We start from the raw sequence: 20681 nt of genomic DNA, 5'->3' as shown, positions 1-20681 counted from the left end.
TTTATATTAGTGTTTTGTTTGTATAATTAGAACATAGAACAGTACAGCACAGAACAGGCCCTTCGGCCCTCAATGTTGTGCCGAGCCATGATCACCCTACTCAAACCCACGTATCCACCCTATACCCGTAACCCAACAACCCCCCCTTAACCTTACTTTAATTAGGACACTACGGGCAATTTAGCATGGCCAATCCACCTAACCCGCACATCTTTGGACTGTGGGAGGAAACCGGAGCACCCGGAGGAAACCCACGCACACAGGGGGAGGATGTGCAGACTCCACACAGACAGTGACCCAGCCGGGAATCGAACCTGGGACCCTGGAGCTGGGAAATTAGGGGATGTGGTTGGGTTGTTCCTTTAAGGGGCGATCCTTTGCAGCCACCTGCCCCACCCAGATCTGATAGGGATGGAGCGCACAAACCTGAGCCAGTGTCATGTGAGAGTACCTTTAAGAAATGAGTGTTTTTGGCTCATCGTGGTGAGCACTGCTGCCTCACAACTCCAGGATCCCAGGTTCAATACCAGCCTCAGGTGACTGTCTGTGTGGAGTTTCCACTTTCACCCCGTGTCTGCATGGGTTTCCTCCGGGTGCTCCGGTTTCCTCTCACAGTCCAAAGATGTGCAGGTTAGATGGATTGTCCATGCTAAATTGCCCCTTAGTGTCCAAAAGGCTAGGTCGGGTTACTTGGTTACGGGGATAGGGTGGAAGTGTGGGCTTAAGTAGGTTGCTCTTTCCAAGAGCCGGTGCAGGCTCGATGGGCAGAATGGCCTTCTTCTGCACTGTAAATTCTATGATAAGAAATCATCCTTGTGAATTGACCCTGACTCATCGTATTACCTTAAACTACAACTACAGGATTCCAGACAAGGTGCAGTGATGTCAGCATGCTGCCGAAGCAGCCAATCACATTACAGAATTCTCACAGACAGCCAACAGGGAATTATATCGAATAAGCATATTACTTTGTAAAATCTTTACGGAGCCAAATAAACATGTGAACAAACACATAAGTTTAAACCTAAAAGATCATGGACAAACTTTAAAAAATAATAATTTAATTAAAAGTCTCGCAATTAATCATAATTAAGAAATTTAATAAGATAACTATATAAATAAATGGAAATATCAAGCTTTCAGGGCCAGGTCTGTTGCTGGGCAGTAGTTACTATTCAGATCAACACTAGAAACCCACTCATTAAATAAGGCTTAGCTCTTTATGGTGATTCTAACAGCAATATAAGAGTGGAAAAGGGGAAGATCTCATTGGATCGATTGATTGCACTAATTGCTGGATCTAGGGGAATCCACTGCGCAGCCTGTGACAAACCCATGAATTACAGATTGTAACCTCCATGATAATCTGCAAATGTGCTAAACTCTAAAGTTGTGGTCAATTTCAGAGGCATAATGATAGTGAGATTTTTTTTTTATAAGTTTGGAGTACCCAATTCATTTTTTCCAATTAAGGGGAAATTCAGCGTGGCCAATCCACCTACCCTGCACATCTTTGGGTTGTGGGGGTGAAACCCACACAAACACGGGGAGAATGTGCAAATTCCACACAGACAGAGACCCAGAGCCAGGATTGAACCTGGGACCTCAACGCCGTGAGGCTGCAGGGATAACCCACTGCGCCACCGTGCTGCCCCATGATGGCGAGAATTGAGTTTACGGTCAAAAGCCTTGCAGGATCCAGACCATTGTGTGCGTCCAACCGTTTTGTCAGTTACACCATGGAATTGGACAGTCTGGCTTCAAATTAAAAATGGCAAACAGAATATTCAAATTGAAGTCAGTCAGCTCCCTTGGACAGGGTCAGTACTCACAATCTGAGAGTTCATCGTAAGTTCTGAAGACAAAAGCTATCATAGAATCATAGGATTTACAGTGCAGAAGGAGGCCATTCATAGAACATAGAACAGTACAGCACAGAACAGGCCCTTCGGCCCTCGATGTTGTGCCGAGCAATGATCACCCCACTCAAACCCACGTATCCCCTCCCCCCATACCCGTAACCCAACAACCCCCCCTTAACCTTACATCCCAGGACACTACAGGCAATTTAGCATGGCCAATCCACCTAACCCTCACATCTTTGGACTGTGGGAGGAAACCGGAGCACCCGGAGGAAACCCACGCACACACGTGGAGGACGTGCAGACTCCGCACAGACAGTGACCCAGCCAGGAATCGAACCTGAGACCCTGGAGCTGTGAAGCATTTATGCTAACCACCATGCTACTGTGCATCAAGTCTGCACAGGCCCTGTTAAAAAGCACCCCACCCAAGCCCACACCTCCATCCTATCCCAGTAACCCAGTAACCCCACCCAAACTTTTTGGACACTGAGGGCAATTTAGCATGGCCAATCCACCTAACCTACACATCTTTGGACTGTGGAAGGAAACTGGAGCATGGCAGGAATCCCACGCGGACACGGGAAGAACGTGAAGGCGCCGCACAGTGACCCAAGCCGGGAATCGCACCTGGGGCCCTAGAGCTGTGAAGCAACTGTGCGAACCACTGTGCTACCGTGCTGCCCCTTGTGCTACTGTGCTGCCCCTATCCTTTAGAGTGGTTTTGAACCAGTCTCTAAGAAAACACAGAGGGCGGGATTCTCCCTTCTGGGGACAAAGTCCCCACACCGGCAGGAAAATCGGCGCCAACCACTCTGGCGTCAACAGCCCCTGAAAGTGAGGAATTCTCCAAATTTCTGGAGGTTAGTTTGACGCCGGAGGGTTGGCGCTGCTCCAGCCGGCGCCAAAGGGCCGGCACAAGTTTGCGCATGCACGGACCGGTCGACCTATTTCCATGCATGCGCAGACCGGCCGGCATATTTCTGCGCATGCGCTGGGGTTCTCTTCTCCACGCCAGCCCCCGAGCAATATGGCGGAGCCCGACAGGGGCTTGGAGCGGTGGAAAGAAGGCCCCCATGGAACAAACCCACCCGCAGGATCGGTAGGCCCCGATCGCGAGCCAGGCCACCGTCGTGCCCCCTCACACCTACCTGCCAGGTCCCACCGTGCGTGAGGTGAGTAATCCACGCCGGCAGGACTGGCCAAAACTGGACGACAACTCGGCCCATCGGCACCTGGAGAATCGCCGGAGGGGCCGCTGTCAATGGCCCCCGACCATTGTGGCGGGAATCCCGCCGGCCCCCGAAAAACGGCGCCGGAGAATAGGGCAGACGGTGTCGGGAAGGTGGGGCAGAATTGCGCCTCACCCCGGGAATTCTCCGACTTTTTAAGAGTGAACACCATTTGATTAATGCAATCTTTTGTCAAAACATCTCTGTGTTTCTGATTTACTTACAGATTCTGTAGTCCAATATAAGGTTCCATGTCAAAAGCATTCAACGTTTGAAGGCTCTTCTGGTTCTCGATGTGTCTGTAAAACAACCAATGAACAAAGAGATTAGAAAGGGTCCAATCCCGGTCCATTATTTCCTGGGACAATTCCCAAGCTCAATCTCTTCTCTGTGCATTGCACAACTGTATTGAACCTTCACAATTACACCGTTGCCATATAGGTGAGTCCTGGCGTACAATCAGTGGAGCTAATTTTCCAGAGATAGCATCACCCTGCAGTATTTTGTTTGCCAAGGAAGATGGTGTAAGAGACTGATAGTCTAAACTTCCAACAAATCTACAACCTCATTTACTGACAGGAAGCTTGACAAATTCTGACTTGCCATCGACTTTTGATTAAAACGATAAACCTTACTGAATGTTCCCTTTGTAGGCCGGTCCGCTAGCTCTCACTGCACAGCTTCACTGATCTGTTTCCATCATTTATTCAATTCGCATTGTCCAGTGGGGCACTTGGGTGAAAGACTGGGATCACTGTCAGTTTGGTGAAAAAAATCTGATTTGCACACACTGGAGTCCGAATTGAGTGTTGGGTTTCAACAGGGGAATGAGAAGCCAGCAGCAATTAAATATCTTCTGATAGCTGAGGGAGTTGCGACGGAGAGCTGCTGTCGCCTTGAAGATGTTGATCGCCTCACAGACTTGACACGGCATTTCATTGGGGGAAAATTTAAGAACATGTTTCATGCGAAAATATTCCTTGATGAGGCTTCAAGGAAAATTCAGCTCAACAGCCCAGAATTTCCCGAGGTCTTGCACCAAGTATGGCGTTGGGACCATTGAACCGCGCAAGAGGAAGTCGTTGTGGTGTAAGTTGTGAATGTTATCTACCTCCTAAAATCCTGGGACTTTTGCGACACTGCCCCTTTACTGTCACTGAAAATAGAAAGATGTTAATACATCAGAGACCAGTAAAATCAATGAGAATCATGATTTCCCTCCATTTATGCCAGTTTTTATAAGTTAGCAAATTAGACTTATAACTAATGGCCTAACTTGCCTGATTTATTGATCAAAATTCGATGTAGAAAACAAAGAGCCAAATATCAGATTGATCTGGCTGAAGACTCTCACCAACACTATCAAAAGAAGTGCAGCCACAATGCTACTTGACAGCACAAAACCTCTTGGCAAACAAATGATATCTTTATCAGGAATCAATTGGCATCTGATAGATAGTGTAGCCCTGCAATCAACCTATTCCATCTCTTCACAGGCATGTGAAAGACTCCAAATGTGTATTCTGAATACATTAACGGTACTGGGCTCCGGTTGAAATGACAACACTGGTTATTTTGTCAATTATCCTTTCAAAGTATGGAATTTATCTTAACTAGTTGATTAATTAGTTGACAACTAGGTTTTAATGCGCAACGTTAAATCCATACCATGTACAGCCTAAATCAATTGATTGTTGTCAGCAGTGCAGGGAAAGGAACATTTAATTCAAGTCTGATTCTTCAAATGATCCCTCACTTGCAATTGCCTCGACAATCAGGCACAGGTTGGGCTGTCTGTCGCTGAAATCTGCAACTATCATATATGGCATGGAGGAATCTGATTGTGGGGGCCAAGTACTCAAATATTGTATTCGACAACTGGCGAAACACTCAACCCTGACCAGCCATGGGTTCAAACAATGTACAACTGCAGTAAAATTCCACACCTCACAATTTAATCGATAATTTAATAACAAACAGGGTGGTGGTGGTTGGGGGGGGGGGGGGAGAGATTTGGTGTGAAACTTCCCTGCATGTTGCTGTAAGGTTTATGGATACTTGAGTTGATTAAAGAACTCGCCCAACCAGATCACATAATCAATTAAAGTAAGAGTGAATAAGAATTGGGTTTCATTACGCTGATTCATTTTATGGGCGCGCTGATATTTCAGTAGCTCACAGACCAGAAACTGTTGCTTTTCCCTCTCACCACAGAGGCTGCCAGACCTGCTCACTGTTTCTTCCATTCCCCGATTTTACTTCAGGTCTCCAACGCCTCACGATATTTTGCTTTCGCCTCGATGTTTAGTTTGCCGTGCAGAAATCCGGAAAATGCAACCTTGGGCGCGACGTAACTACCTCGTCGCGCCCGGCTTGGTGGCGGGATGAGGCTGTTGAATCTCGCGAGAGGCCTCCCGTGAGATTTGCGACGCTTGAAATCCCTCGCGAGTTGTAACGGACCTCACTGGGGTGTGATCCAGATCAGCACATTTAAATAGGCCATTAGGCCTGGGAGACCTCGCAAGGGTGGCATGCAGTACCGGTTTCCAGAAACGTGGACCAGTCACAATGGCACCTGAGGGGGGGGGGGTCTCCCAGGCCATTAGGGACACCTGAATGGTTGGGGATAGGGCAGGGTAACACTCTGGCACGCACCTGGCACCTGGGCATCTTGGCACAGCCAGCCTGGCATCCTGAGTGCCACTCTGGCACAGGGGGCACTGTGAGGCTGGCAGGGGCACAGTCAGGGCGACAGCGTCAGGATGGCCAGGTGCCAGATTGGCATGCCAGAGATCAGGCCCGGGAGTGGGCGCGGAGGTGGGGGCTTAGCAGGTGGAGTGAGGGGAGTTTTCCTGGGGGACTCCCTGAGGTTGGGGGGATTCAAAACGGTGCTGCAGCCACCAAGAAACACCTTGATAAACACGCCCAAACCGCACATAGATTTTGTTCCAGTAAAATCACATCTCTTATGTCCAATTGAGTTAGCAAGGATTGGTTAAAGTTGTCACCCAAGTAAGACCGTAGCATTTTCTCACCCCAGCATATCACACAGTTGATGTTGCAAGGTTATCAAGTCAGTTTGGACATATTAGTGAAGGTTTCATTTTCTCACCTCTGATGACACACTGACTCAAACAGCTTTTTTTTAAAACCCAATTTCTACAAAAAGAATAAAGTCTTCAAGGAAATGTAATACGACTCCCTGCGAGCTCTCCCAGGCAAATCCTCTTTTTACATCTCTTATAATCGTACTATTTTCTTTTCATGTAGTAAATAATCTGTTTGAGCTGCTGGCAGAAAAATACTTTTCACTGTACCACGGTACACGTGACAATACACAAATCCAATCCGATCCAATCCAAATCCCCCGTGTTTTTTAATGTACCTATGGTTTTTTCCCTGGTGTCCAGGAGTTTGCTTTTTAATGTCTGGAGATGTTAAGACAATCCTGAAGAGAATTGACAATCTTATAACAGCAGGAGCAACATATAGGCCATTGGCTTTGCTACTTATGCGTCTTAACAAACTCGGTGACAGGCTGACCAGCTCTTCGGAAGTAAAAATGCAATACTTTGATCAGGCCGGCGAGGGGGCGGTTGTTTGGGTTGGGTGGGTGTGCAAGGACGGGGGGTGGTGACAGTAGGGGTGGAGGAACCTAACTGAATGAAAAACTTGCATGTTGATAGTCTACCTAGCAGTCCCACTCTCCCCATACTCTTTCTCATAGCCTTCAAGTGCTTTGTCTCATCCTGTTAGTAATAACACAGTGGTGGGCAGGGGGCTGGCCATGGAGTGAGCACAACAAGCAAACGTGTGTTCTCTTGTTTGAAGGGGCACATCGAGAGCCATCCACCAGCCCTTGCTGCCGACTCCCCTCCCCCATGACCACCATCCACCTCAAACCCCATCCCATGACACCCGTCCTGCCCTCACTCACCTTTTGCCTGAGATCCAACGATGATCCTTTTGGCCTTGGATAAAAGTCATACCAACAACCACCACCTCTGCAGTGCCACTGCCATTCAATGGAGCTGTGAAACCCTCTGATTGGTCACAAGCTCTCAGCACGGTGGTGGAGGGGGGGGGGGGGTGGACTTCTGCCCTGGAGTCCTTGATTCCAGAGGAAGGCCCACCATTGGGCCTGTCAAGTGGTAGAGTGGATAGGATGTAAGGGCCTTCCCTAAAAGAAGCAACGCGGGCCTCTCACTGATTCTCCAGCCAGTAGCTGAGACCGGAGCAGTCCCCCCCAGTTTCCACCCAGAGTTTCAAGGAGGTCTGCCGAGGGTGTGAATCCACTTCAAGACAAGGACAGGAACAATGTTAGGACTAATGCTCGCAGGTCAGCTGACCTCCAGCTTTTTCCCAGGAACAACACTATTACTGCACCTTAATCTTCCAAATCGGTTCAATATGTTTGTTAAGCAGAGCTTTGCAAACAGCGCGTCCCACAATTCAGGTGGGCAAAACCTGAAGCTCACGGAGTTTAACCATGATGTTATTGCCTGTTTATTGTGCCCATTGTTTAATTTTCACCCGTAGCATCTTAGAGGCAGCTTAGGAAGGACACTTCAACTCTTTCGCGTCACAGCTCCATTTAATACAGAGGCATTTTTCCTTTTTGAAATATTTCTCAAAGCCACAAGATGGTAAAAGCAATTATTTTCCCATATAGACAAGCATACAATACAAAGGGGATAAATTAATCCCAGTGTCCTTCAACAAAGATGCGTTATCCCCAAGGCCTCATTAGTAAATTCAAAGTAAATCAGCAGTCAATACAATCTGAATTAAGGCAATTTGACCCTTTCAATGCTGGATAGAACATAGAACATAGAACGATACAGCGCAGTACAGGCCCTTCGGCCCTCGATGTTGCACCGACATGGAGAAAAAAAAACTAAAGGCCATCTAACCTACACTATGCCCTTATCATCCATATGCTTATCCAATAAATTTTTAAATGCCCTCAATGTTGGCGAGTTCACTACTGTTGCAGGTAGGGCATTCCACGGCCTCACCACTCTTTGCGTAAAAAACCCACCTCTGACCTCTGTCCTATATCTATTACCCCTCAATTTAAGGCTATGTCCCCTCGTGCTAGCCACCTCCATCCGCGGGAGAAGGCTCTCGCTGTCCACCCTATCTAACCCTCTGATCATTTTGTATGCCTCTATTAAGTCACCTCTTAACCTTCTTCTCTCTAACGAAAACAACCTCAAGTCCATCAGCCTTTCCTCATAAGATTTTCCCTCCATACCAGGCAACATCCTGGTAAATCTCCTCTGCACCCGTTCCAAAGCTTCCACGTCCTTCCTATAATGAGGCGACCAGAACTGTACGCAATACTCCAAATGCGGCCGTACCAGAGTTTGGTACAGCTGCATCATGACCTCATGGCTCCGGAACTCAATCCCTCTACCAATAAAGGCCAACACACCATAGGCCTTCTTCACAACCCTATCAACCTGGGTGGCAACTTTCAGGGATCTATGTACATGGACACCGAGATCCCTCTGCTCATCCACACTACCAAGAATTTTACCATTAGCCAAATATTCCGCATTCCTGTTATTCTTTCCAAAGTGAATCACCTCACACTTCTCCACATTAAACTCCATTTGCCACCTCTCAGCCCAGCTCTGCAGCTTATCTATGTCCCTCTGTAACCTGCAACATCCTTCCGCACTGTCTACAACTCCACCGACTTTAGTGTCGTCTGCAAATTTACTCACCCATCCTTCTGCGCCCTCCTCTAGGTCATTTATAAAAATGACAAACAGCAACGGCCCCAGAACAGATCCTTGTGGTACACCACTCGTAACTGAACTCCATTCTGAACATTTCCCATCAACTACCACTCTCTGTCTTCTTTCAACTAGCCAATTTCTGATCCACATCTCTAAATCACCCTCAATCCCCAGCCTCCGTATTTTCTGCAATAGCCGACCATGGGGAACCTTATCAAACGCTTTACTGAAATCCATATACACCACATCAACTGCTCTACCCTCGTCTACCTGTTCAGTCACCTTCTCAAAGAACTCGATAAGGTTTGTGAGGCATGACCTACCCTTCACAAAACCATGCTGACTATCCCTAATCATATTATTCCTATCTAGATGATTATAAATCGTATCTTTTATAATCCTCTCCAAGACTTTACCCACCACAGACGTGAGGCTCACCGGCCTATAGTTACCGGGGTTATCTCTACTCCCCTTCTTGAACAAAGGGACCACATTTGCTATCCTCCAGTCCTCTGGCACTATTCCTGTAGCCAATGATGACCTAAAAATCAAAGCCAAAGGCTCAGCAATCTCTTCCCTGGCTTCCCAGAGAATCCTAGGATAAATCCCATCCGGCCCCGGGGACTTATCTATTTTCACCTTGTCCAGAATTGCCAACACTTCTTCCCTACGCACCTCAATGCCCTCTATTCTAATAGCCTGGGTCTCAGCATTCTCCTCCTCAATATTATCTTTTTCTTGAGTGAATACTGACGAAAAGTATTCATTTAGTATCTCGCTTATCTCCTCAGCCTCCACACACAACTTCCCACCACTGTCCTTGACTGGCCCTACTCTTACCCTAGTCATTCTTTTATTCCTGACATACCTATAGAAAGCTTTTGGGTTTTCCTTGATCCTACCTGCCAAAGACTTCTCATGTCCCCTCCTTGCTCGTCTCAGCTCTCTCTTTAGATCCTTCCTCGCTTCCTTGTAACTATCAAGCGCCCCAACTGAAACTTCACGCCTCATCTTCACATAGGCCTCCTTCTTCCTCTTAACAAGAGATTCCACTTCTTTGGTAAACCATGGTTCCCTCGCTCGACCCCTTCCTCCCTGCCTGACTGGTACGTACTTATCAAGAACATGCAATAGCTGTTCCTTGAACAAGTTCCACATATCCAGTGTGCCCAACCCTTGCAGCCTACTTCTCCAACCAACACATCCTAAGTCATGTCTAATGGCATCATAATTGCCCTTCCCCCAGCTATAACTCTTGCTCTGCGGGGTATACTTATCCCTTTCCATCACTAACGTAAAGGTCACCGAATTGTGGTCACTGTCTCCAAAGTGTTCACCTACCTCCAGATCTAACACCTGGCCTGGTTCATTACCCAAAACCAAATCCAAAGTGGCCTCACCTCTTGTTGGCCTGTCAACATATTGTGTCAGAAAACCCTCCTGCACACATTGTACAAAGAACGACCCATCCAATGTACTCGAACTATATCTTTTCCAGTCAATATTAGGAAAGTTAAAGTCTCCCATAACAACTACCCTGTTACTTTCGCTCTTTTCCAGAATCATCTTCGCCATCCTTTCCTCTACATCTCTAGAACTATTAGGTGGCCTATAGAAAACTCCCAACAGGGTGACCTCTCCTTTCCTGTTTCTAACCTCAGCCCATACTACCTCGGAAGAAGAGTCCCCATCTTGCATCCTTTCTACCACCGTAATACTGTCCTTGACTAGCAGCGCCACACCTCCCCCTCTTTTGCCCCCTTCTCTGACCTTACTAAAGCACCTAAACCCCGGAACCTGCAACAACCATTCCTGTCCCTGCTCTATCCATGTCTCTGAAATGGCCACAACATCGAAGTCCCAGGTACCAACCCATGCTGCCAGTTCCCCTACCTTATTTCGTATACTCCTGGCATTGAAATAGACACACTTCAAACCACAGACCTGAACACTGCCGCCCTCCTGCAAAGTCAAAACTGTGCTCCTGACCTCTCTACTCTCAATCTCTCGCACCCCAAAACTACAATCCAGGTTCCCATGCCCCTGCTGAATTAGTTTAAACCCCCCCAAAGAGTACTAACAAATCTCCCCCCCAGGATATTGGTGCCCCTCAGGTTCAGATGTAGACCATCCTGTCTATAGAGGTCCCACCTTCCCCAGAAAGAGCCCCAGTTATCCAGAAATCTGAATCCCTCCCGCCTGCACCATCCCTGTAGCCACGTGTTTAATTGCTCTCTCTCCCTATTCCTCATCTCACTATCACGTGGCACGGGCAACAACCCAGAGATAATAACTCTGTTTGTTCTCGCTCTGAGCTTCCATCCTAGCTCCCTAAAGGCCTGCCTGACATCCTTGTCCCCTTTCCTACCTATGTCGTTAGTGCCAATGTGGACTACGACTTGGGGCTGCTCCCCCTCCCCCTTAAGGATCCGGAAAACACGATCCGAGACATCACGTACCCTTGCACCTGGGAGGCAACATACCAAACGTGAGTCTCTCTCGCTCCCACAAAATCTCCTATCTGTGCCCCTGACTATTGAGTCCCCAATTACTAATGTTCTACTCCTTTCCCCCCTTCCCTTCTGAGCAACAGGGACAGACTCCGTGCCAGAGGCCCGTACCCCATGGCTTACCCCTGGTAAGTCGTCCCCCCCACAAGTATCCAAAACGGTATACTTGTTACTCAGGGGAACGACCGCAGGGGGTCCCTGCGCTGACTGCTTCTTCCCAGTCCCTCTTACAGTTACCCATCTATCTCCAGTCTTTGGTGTAACTATTTCCCTGAAGCTCCTATCTATGACCCCCTCTGCCTCCCGAATGATCCGAAGTTCATCCAGCTCAAGCTCCAGGTCCCTAACACGGTTTTTGAGGAGCTGGAGTTGGGTGCACTTCCCACAGATGAAATCAGCAGGGACACTGACGGCGTCCCTCACCTCAAACATTCTGCAGGAGGAGCATTGTACTGCCTTCCCTGACATCCCCTCTAGATTAAAAAAAAAACAAGAAAAAGAAAAAGAAAGGAAGAGCTTACCTGATATTACCTCAAACCCTGATCCCGCTGAAAGGTAAGCAAATTTAAAGGCACTCACTCACCTTCACGACAGGCCCCTGCTCCCGCTTCCCAACCACCGTGGGGTGGGGGGGTTGGTTAGAGGAGGAGGTAGGGTGGGAAACACTGACGAAGTGTTTCGGGTTTAACTGTCACTTGCCAACAGCCCCTCCACAAACCACCTTCAACTTAGGCTGACCGCACTGCACGTATGCAAATTTCCCCAGAACAGCTGATCAGTAGCTCTGCTCTGCTGCCCTCTGCTGGTTGCTTGCCTTTACTCAAACTCCTTGGGTCTTCTTCGCAGGTTCACCTTCAACTTAGGCTGACCGCACTGCACGTATGCAAATTTCCCCAGAACAGCTGATCAGTAGCTCTGCTCTGCTGCCCTCTGCTGGTCATATACATATACAGGATGTCTGCTGTATATTTGTATGTTTCTAATACTACCGCAATAAGTATAGTTTTATACTTCCCTCTGGAATTTAATATATTATGCTCCAAAGAGATCTTGCTGAAATATTGCACAATAAAGTCCTCCATTAGTGCCTGCACTATTTTTGCTACATCATTAGCATTGGGCGCTCTTCATCTACGATGCAGTCCTCTTGTAAAATGCACTTTATTTTCACAATTCTGCATGCCTGCCTCCAGTACAGAGTGATATGTTTTGGGTGGCACAGTGGTTAGCACTGCTGCCTCATGGCGCCAAGGACCCGGGTTTGATCCCGGCCCCGGGTCACTATCCGTGTGGAGTTCCCACGTTCTACTCATGTCTGCGTGAGCTTCACCCCCACATCCCCAAGATGTGTAGGTTAGGTAGATTGGCCACGCTAAATTGGGGATAAAATGAATTGGGTACTCTAAATTTATAAAACAAAAACAAACAGAGTGATATCTTTTTATTTATTTTGCAAATTCAGTTTTGCCGCAGAAATCATCGAACATCTACAAACGTTTTGTTCATTGCTCGTATGGCAACCTTCCAAAAAGTGCCAGCAAACAATTATAGATTTTGGGAGGGTGGTCGGTCTCTGAACTCTAGCCCGGGTTTTACTGGTTCCTCCAGCCTCGGGTCATCAATTCTGGGCGGACATATTGACCAGAATTCTCCAGCCGTTGTGATTCACTTTTCCTGCCAACAGCGCACCGCCTCCTGGCGACTTGGGACTGGCTTCAGTGGAAAATCCCATTGACAAGCGGCAGGAAGACAGAATCCCTCTGGCAGTGAACAGTGCGGCCCTGAGAAACACACTGTCAGGGGTCTGGAGAATCATACCTTCAGAACGTCCCACCTCCAACTGCCTCACCCAGTCAAAAAGCCCTTCCTTCCCATTCGCAACAATTTGGGCGCTAATAAATAAGTGTTTTTATCGATTATTTTATTTAAAAAAAAAAAAAATTTAGAGTACCCAATTCATTTTTTCCAATTATGGGGCAATTTTAACATGGCCAATCGACCTAGCTATCCTGCACATATTGGGTTGTGGGGAGGAAACCCACGTAAACACGGGGAGACTGTGCAAACTCCACATGGACAGTGACCCAAAGCTGGGATCAAACATAGAACATAGAACAGTACAGCACAGAACAGGCCCGCCGAGCAATGATCACCCTACTCAAACCCACGTATCCACCCTATACCCGTAACCCAACAACCCCCCCCCTTAACCTTACTTTTTAGGACACTACGGGCAATTTAGCATGGCCAATCCACCTAACCCGCACATCTTTGGACTGTGGGAGGAAACCGGAGCACCCGGAGGAAACTCACGCACACACGGGGAGGACGTGCAGACTCCGCACAGACAGTGACCCAGCCGGGAATCAAACCTGGGACCCTGGAGCTGTGAAGCATTTATGCTAGCCACCATGCTACCGTGCTGCCCGCTAAGTGTTTTTAAAGAAAATGGAAAAATAAGACAATTTATTTTAATGCCTGTGATAATGTTTCTCTCAGGTTACATGCAGCATTGTTTGGAACATTAATCTTTGATTCCTGGAACCTCGAGGGTAATGTACTGTAGTTCCTACTGTAGGGTAGGAAACCCCTACTTCAGCCTGTCTCGCTATGATCTTTGCTGGCACCCTAACCCTATCTTCATTGGCAACCCTACCCTGTTCCTAGTTGGCAGCCCTGACCCAACTCACAAAAGTAATTGGCACACTTTAAATAAAGGAGCTTAGCAACAAGCAATGCCTACGCTCTTAATAAGGGTCGATGAACGAACATCGCCCAAAGACGCTGTGCAGCTTTTTATCTTTCATGTGTTGTTATGTGTTCGCAGCAGTTCTTTCTTTCCGATTTTTTGGAGTTACGTTTTCCTGCAGATCGACTGCTCAATTCTTTGCATAACGTTGCAAAAATGGCAAGTGGCGTTTGAACGTTAGTTATCCTTGTGGACGCTACTTTTGTTTCTGCTGCACATTCACTGCACTTTGGCCAATTGTTATTTTTCAATTTTCAGGCCCCAAGTCCCTTCTCCCTCAAGCCTTTTCAAATGTGTCAAATTGACAAGAAGCATCCCCAAGGCCCGAGGGAGAGGGGAAGCGAAGGTAAGATACCAGCAGTTCCTGTTAACTGAGTGTCTAATCTCAAATTTAACATGAAAACACAGCAATAATGTCCTGACCTTCATTCAGGACGCTGACATGGGTATTTGAGAGAAAGTGGCAGGTTGTACACAGATGAATATGGACAGCTTAGAGTCAATAAAGTAATGTTAAGCCCCGTCCTTGGTTGCAGTATAAAGTATGTTTTGCTTGCATCAACAGGTGTTAAACAGGTTGGGGCCCGTTTTGGCCTTTGGGTGACTGACTGGTCGAGTACATCTTTCAATGCTGAAGAGCACCCTGAGCCCAATTACAATCTGATGGACAAACTACATGACCTACAATGACAGTCATGATCAGATTTGCGTAATTTTTCAAAGAATTTTGCAGAATGGGGGCATCTCTGGCTGTGACAGCATTTGTGCCAATCATTAATTGCCCTGAAGAAGTTGGTAGTGAACTGCCTTCTTGAATTGCTGCAATCCATGAGGTGTCAGTATAACCACAATGCAGTTCGGGAGGGAGTTCTGGGATTTTGACCCAGCAATATAGCTCCAAGTCAGGATGCTATATAGCTTGGAGGACAATTTAATGGTGGTGTTCCCAATCGTCTGCTACCTTCATACTTCTAGGCGGTAGAGATCGGGAGTTTGGAAGGTGCTGTCGAAGGAGCCTTGGTGAGTTGCTGCAGTGCATCTTGTAGACGGTACACATGGCTGGAACTGTGTGTTGGTGGTGGAGGAAATAAACGTTTAAGGAGATGGATGATGTCCCAATCAATGCACCTCCTTCGTCCTGGATGATGCCAGGTTTCTTGAGTGTTGTTGAAGCGGTGCTCATTCAGGCAAGTGGATAATATTCCATCAGAGTCCTGACTTGAGCTTTGCAGATGGTGGACAGCATTTGGAGAGTTAGGAGGTGTGTTGCTCACTACAGAATTCCCAAACGCTAATCTGTTTGTGTAGCCAGAGTATTGTCATCGCTGGTCCAATTCAGTTTTTGGCCAATAGTAAACCCCAGGATGCTGATGGAGGGGGATTCAGTGATGGTAACGCCACTGAATGTCATGGGGAGATGGTTCAATTCTCTTTTGTTAGAGATCGCCATTATATGGCACTTGTGTGGCACAAATGGTACTTTTGACTTATCAGCTCAAACGTGAATGTTGTCCAGGTCATATGGCATATGAGAATGGTCTCTTTCAGTATCTGGGGAGTCATGAATGGTGCTGAATGTTGTGTAATCATCAACTTATATCCCCACTTCTGACCTCATGATGGAGGTCAGATGAAGCAGCTGAAGATGGTTGGGCATAGGCGATTACGCTGAGAAACTCCTGCGGTAATGTCCTGAAATGGAGATGATTGACCTCCCAGCACCACAACAATCTTCCTTTGCACTGGGCTGGGGTTGACTCCAACCGGTGGAGAGTTTTCCCCCCTGATTTCCATTAGCTCCAGTTTTGCTCAGGCTCCTTGATGCCACAATCGATCAAATGGGGCCTTGACGTCCAGGGCAGCCATTCTCAACTCATCTCTTGAGTTCAGCTCATTTGTCCGCGTAAGGATGCCACATTTCCTTCCCTTGGAACAGGCAGAAATAAAGACAACACACTCCAAGGGGCCTGAAATAGAAACAGCGTCTGGTCGAGTATCATGTACCTAATGGTCTGGAGATCGCTACCTGCCAGGAGCAATTTGTTGACATTCTCCTCACCCGTGACAAGGCCTCACAAAACCTCACAGCTCATTCTTTGCATCTCATATGTACCCATAGCTCAAGGCATAAGCCCACTATTGAATTCACAGAAGCAGCCACACGGGAAGCGTTGGGAATGAAAGGTTTTATTTACATAGATACGAAAAGAATATGTACACGGGTCCCGGATGGGCCAACCTTGCCAGCTCACACTCGGGCTGGGTTTATATACTCTGACTTCCACTCCTGCTGATAAGGGGGATCAGCTCCTCAGCGGGGAAGCTCATATGCTACGAGACTCGCGGAAACCCAATCAGCCCAGCCCCATGGGTCCCATGTGGGTTACAGCATTTCTCCCTATGGAAATCTGAAAACTCGTCCAACAAAGGAGGAGGATGAGGAGGTCTGCACCTCCTAGCCCATGGCTGCCTCTTGGCCGTCGGCGGAGCAGAGCCGGCAACGTAAGGCAAGCTGGCGACCGACGCTTCCTTGTCGAACATCACGGTGACACCACCATCGGCGGCTGGTCGTCCAAGAGACTCCACATCAGAAACGTCCGGTGTCAGAACCTCCCTCGCAGAGTCAGAATTCTCGAAATCCTGCAGCTCAGCGTCCCGTCCCCCATGGGATGGCGCCTGTGGAGGCGCTGGCACCGGGGTGGCCTGGAGCTGTGTGGATTCCTCCAAAAGAAAAGGTGCCTCTTCGATTCCCGGCCTTGCATAAGAATCTGGTATGACACAGGCCTGGTCTGCTGTATGACAGTGCCAGGAACCCACTTGGCACCATCTCTGAAGTTGCACACGTGGCCCGCGTCACCTTGCATGAATCGTCAAGGTGGGCATGTTTTACCAGGCAAGGCCCCAGCTTCCCTTCTCTGCAGTGTATCTTCCCACTGATATTGGGCAACATCAGGCTGAGGAGGGTTCGAAAAACCGACGTCCCATGAGACGTTCCGCTGGTGTATGTGGCCAACCGAGCCTCGGTGTCCCTCAAAACAGGAGCTGCATTCCCACCCTGTGCCCCTCAAAAGTGTGCCTTCCGACAACTGAGATGCCGGCACCTGTGTTGAACTCCATTAGCAACGAGTGACCATTGACCAGAACCATGACCCTAGTGGGGGTGACCTTGGGCGGCGCAACACAGATCAACTGCAAACAATCATCAGTGGGCTCTTCCACAAAAAAGGTACAAGACAGGAATGGGCGTCCAGTCTTAGCGGAGGGACTGGTGGACAAACCTTCCTGCAATCACCGCTCCCTGCGGCACCTATGACTGTACGTCCAAAACATCCTGTGTCCAGATCAGGGCAGAGGTCCCACCTGGTCGTCAGGGTCCTATGCCACCAACGCAGACCCCAGCGGGCTGCTGCCCCAGGCATAGACCGGGGTTAATTTTTTTTTTTCAATCTTTTATTGTCATAAGTAGGCTTACATTAACACTAATGAAGTTACTGTGAAAGGCCTCTAGTCACCACATTCCGGCGCCTGTTTGGGTTTCCTGAGGGAGAATTCAGAATGCCCAAATTACCTAACAGCACGTCTTTTTGGACTTGTGGGAGGAAACCAGTGCGCCCGGAGGAAACCCACGCAGGCACGGGGAGAACGTGCAGACTCCACACAGACAGTGACCCAAGCCGGGAATCAAACCTGGGACCCTGGACCTGTGAAGCAACAGTGATAACCACTGTGCTACCGTGTCGCCCACCTGTGTGGGACACACCCTAAATTGAGGATTTCCATCCCTTACAATTTCTGTACACTCTGCTCTGTGCTTTGTCACGACAAGACAATTTCCACAGGCCTGTTTGAGGTCCAGCTGTGGCTCGCTGAGCAACGTTCGTTGGGCCGAAGTGATATTTGCGTAACAGACCAATCTATCCCACAACATTTCGGAGAGAGCGGCGGCATATTCGCAGAATACTGCAAACTTCCCGCGACACGTTACAAATTCCGTTATGGACTCCCCAGGAGTCCTCTCAGCCATATTGAAGAGGTAGTGTTGGACGATAACCGATGGCTTGGGGGTGTAATAATCTGCCACTAGCACTGTCAGATCTGCGAACGACTTTGAACCCTGGGTGGCAGGGTATGTCAGGCTCTTAATAACACTAAAAGTGGGCGCCCCACAGGCCAACAAGTGGATCACAGTCTGTTGCTCATCCCCAACAATGGCGTTTTTTCCCCAAAAAAATAGCACATCCGCTCGACATATTGGGACCAATCTTCTATATTTGCATTGAATGCGTATAGCTTCCCAAGTGCAGCATCGTAACGGCAGGTGAACCATCCTCCAGAGGTCCATGGAGAGGTGTCCGGATACAGTGAAAACAGCATCATCTGCAGCTACACTTAATCCTCATCGCCAGTATTGAGCTGACAGAAGCAGCCACACGGGAAGCATTGGGAATGAAACATTTTATTTACAGAAGTACGATATGTACACGGATCTCGGATGGGACTAACATGCCGGCTCACACTCAGGGGGGCATATATACTCTGGTTTCCTCTCCCATTGGAAAGGGGGCCCAGCGGGGAAGCTCATAATCCACAAGACTCACGGGTGTCTAATCGGTCCGTCCCAGGGGTCCCATGTGGGTTACAACAAAGTGCAATGCAAGGTTGTGAAGCGTGTCATAGTCACATTCTTCCACCACCATAGCACCTCACATTATTTTATAATCAACCGAGTTGCATAATGCACAGGCACCTAGCCTTGCAAAAGGCTGCCACTTAGGGTTTCCAATTCACCAGGATTGCCAGGAGTCTCCAGGAGTTAAATTTTAATCTCCAGCACCACCTGTGAGGTAATGCACGGCAGCATTTCTTTTTAAAGAAAAGCTGTACTTTGAAAATGTTGATTGAATACTTTTGTTTGTCAGTAATTTAGATATTGTAGATGAAAAAACATGTTTGATTGAGTAATAATAATATATTAATAATAATCTTTATTGTCACAAGTAAGCTTACATTAACGCCGCAATGAAGTTACTGTGAAAAACCCGAGTCGCCACATTCCGGTGCCTGTTAAGATACACAGAGGGAGAATTCTGGATGTCCAAATGACCTAATAGCACGTCTTTCGGGACTTGTGGGAGGAAACCGGAGCACCCGGAGGAAACCCACGCAGACACGTAGAGGACGTGCAGACTCTACACTAACAGTGACCTGTTATGACATGCAGCCTGGGTGTACCTTTAAGAAATGGGTGTTTATTACTGCAGGGATGTCAGAGAGTGGGTGGAGCTGGGCTGTCTGTCTGCTTTTTACTTTCCCTTGAGGCTCTTTGCTACAGGGTGGGTTTGGTTTCATTTTAGTTTTGGAGAAGCTGAAATCACAGCAGGCGCTGGTTTAGCTCACTCAGCTAAATCGCTGGCTTTTAAAGCAGACCAAGCAGGCCAGCAGCGCGGTTCGATTCCCGTACCAGCCTCCCCAGACAGGCGCCGGAATGTGGCGACTAGGGGCTTTTCACAGTAACTTCATTGAAGCCTACTCGTGACAATAAGCGATTTTCATTTCATTTCATGTGTGTGAATCTCTGCAAGCTTATGCATGTTGTTTGGGAATTTATTAAGGATTATTTAGTGTTGTATTCTTTGGGGATTGTATTTGAATGAATGGTTGCTAAGATGTTCACTGTTTGTTTTAAAACTTGAGTTAATAGAATAAACATTGTTTTCCTTTAAAAAAAACATTTCCATTTCTGCTGTACCACACCTGTAGAGTAGGCTGTGTACTCCCCATACCACAATCTATTAAAAGTTGTGGCGGTTAACTCCATGATACACATTGGGGTTCTCTAAACCCTGGCCCATAACAAAGCACAGTTTGACCCTGAACCACGGGAACTAAAAGAGGGGGTGGTTCATATGGGGCCGGGGCTGGTTTAGCACGCTGGGCTAAATCGCTGGCTTTTAAAGCAGACCGAGGCAGGCCAGCAGCACGGTTCAATTCCCGTACCAGCCTCCCCGAACAGGCGCCGGAATGTGGCGACTAGGGACTTTTCACAGTAACTTCATTGAAGCCTACTCATGACAATAAGCGATTTTCATTTTCATTTTCATTTCATTTCATATGGCCTGTTGAGTCTGTTTCGCCATTCAATATGATCATGGCTGAGCTTGCATTTGAGCCCACTTTCCTGCCCCCTCTTCACATCTCTCTTGAATCCCTGTGAGACCAGAAATCTGTCTATCCCCCCCTTAAACAAGATAGGCTTGGATAAAAAGGTTGGAGACTCTTAAAGGAGGAACGAGAGATAGAAAGGCCCCGGGAGGGAATTCCCGAGCTTAGCGCCTTGGCTCTGATGTTTGGCCTGCAATGGTGGAGTGATTAAATTTAGAGATGCTCGATCATTTGAATTTTGTGCTCAAGCATTTTGAAGCTTAGGAGATATGGAAGTGTGCAAGTTGTTAAATCGCAGAGGTAAGGTTAAACAATAGCATAACACCCAGTTAGACCAAGGCACTAATCGAAGGAGCTAAGTGGTTTCACTTCCTCTTATTCACAGTAGAAAGCACTTAGCTTCTTTTGTTGTGGTTAGG

The 20681-nt window shown here is 47.8% G+C and overlaps 1 protein-coding gene across 1 annotated transcript in view; it reads right to left on the bottom strand.

Moving 5' to 3' along the window:
- The window catches only part of LOC119974515 (NT-3 growth factor receptor-like), a 917203-nt gene that overhangs the window by 672000 nt on the left and 224522 nt on the right, over positions 1 to 20681 (bottom strand). Inside the window, exon 2 of the mRNA XM_038813455.1 lies at positions 3319 to 3393. Coding sequence (XP_038669383.1) covers positions 3319 to 3393 — 75 coding nt within the window. The remainder of the gene's footprint in view (positions 1 to 3318; positions 3394 to 20681) is intronic.

The sequence above is a fragment of the Scyliorhinus canicula genome, chromosome 12 (genome assembly GCF_902713615.1).
Source record: "Scyliorhinus canicula chromosome 12, sScyCan1.1, whole genome shotgun sequence".
NCBI lineage: Eukaryota > Metazoa > Chordata > Chondrichthyes > Carcharhiniformes > Scyliorhinidae > Scyliorhinus > Scyliorhinus canicula.
This window is presented reverse-complemented; position numbering and strand designations above follow the sequence as displayed.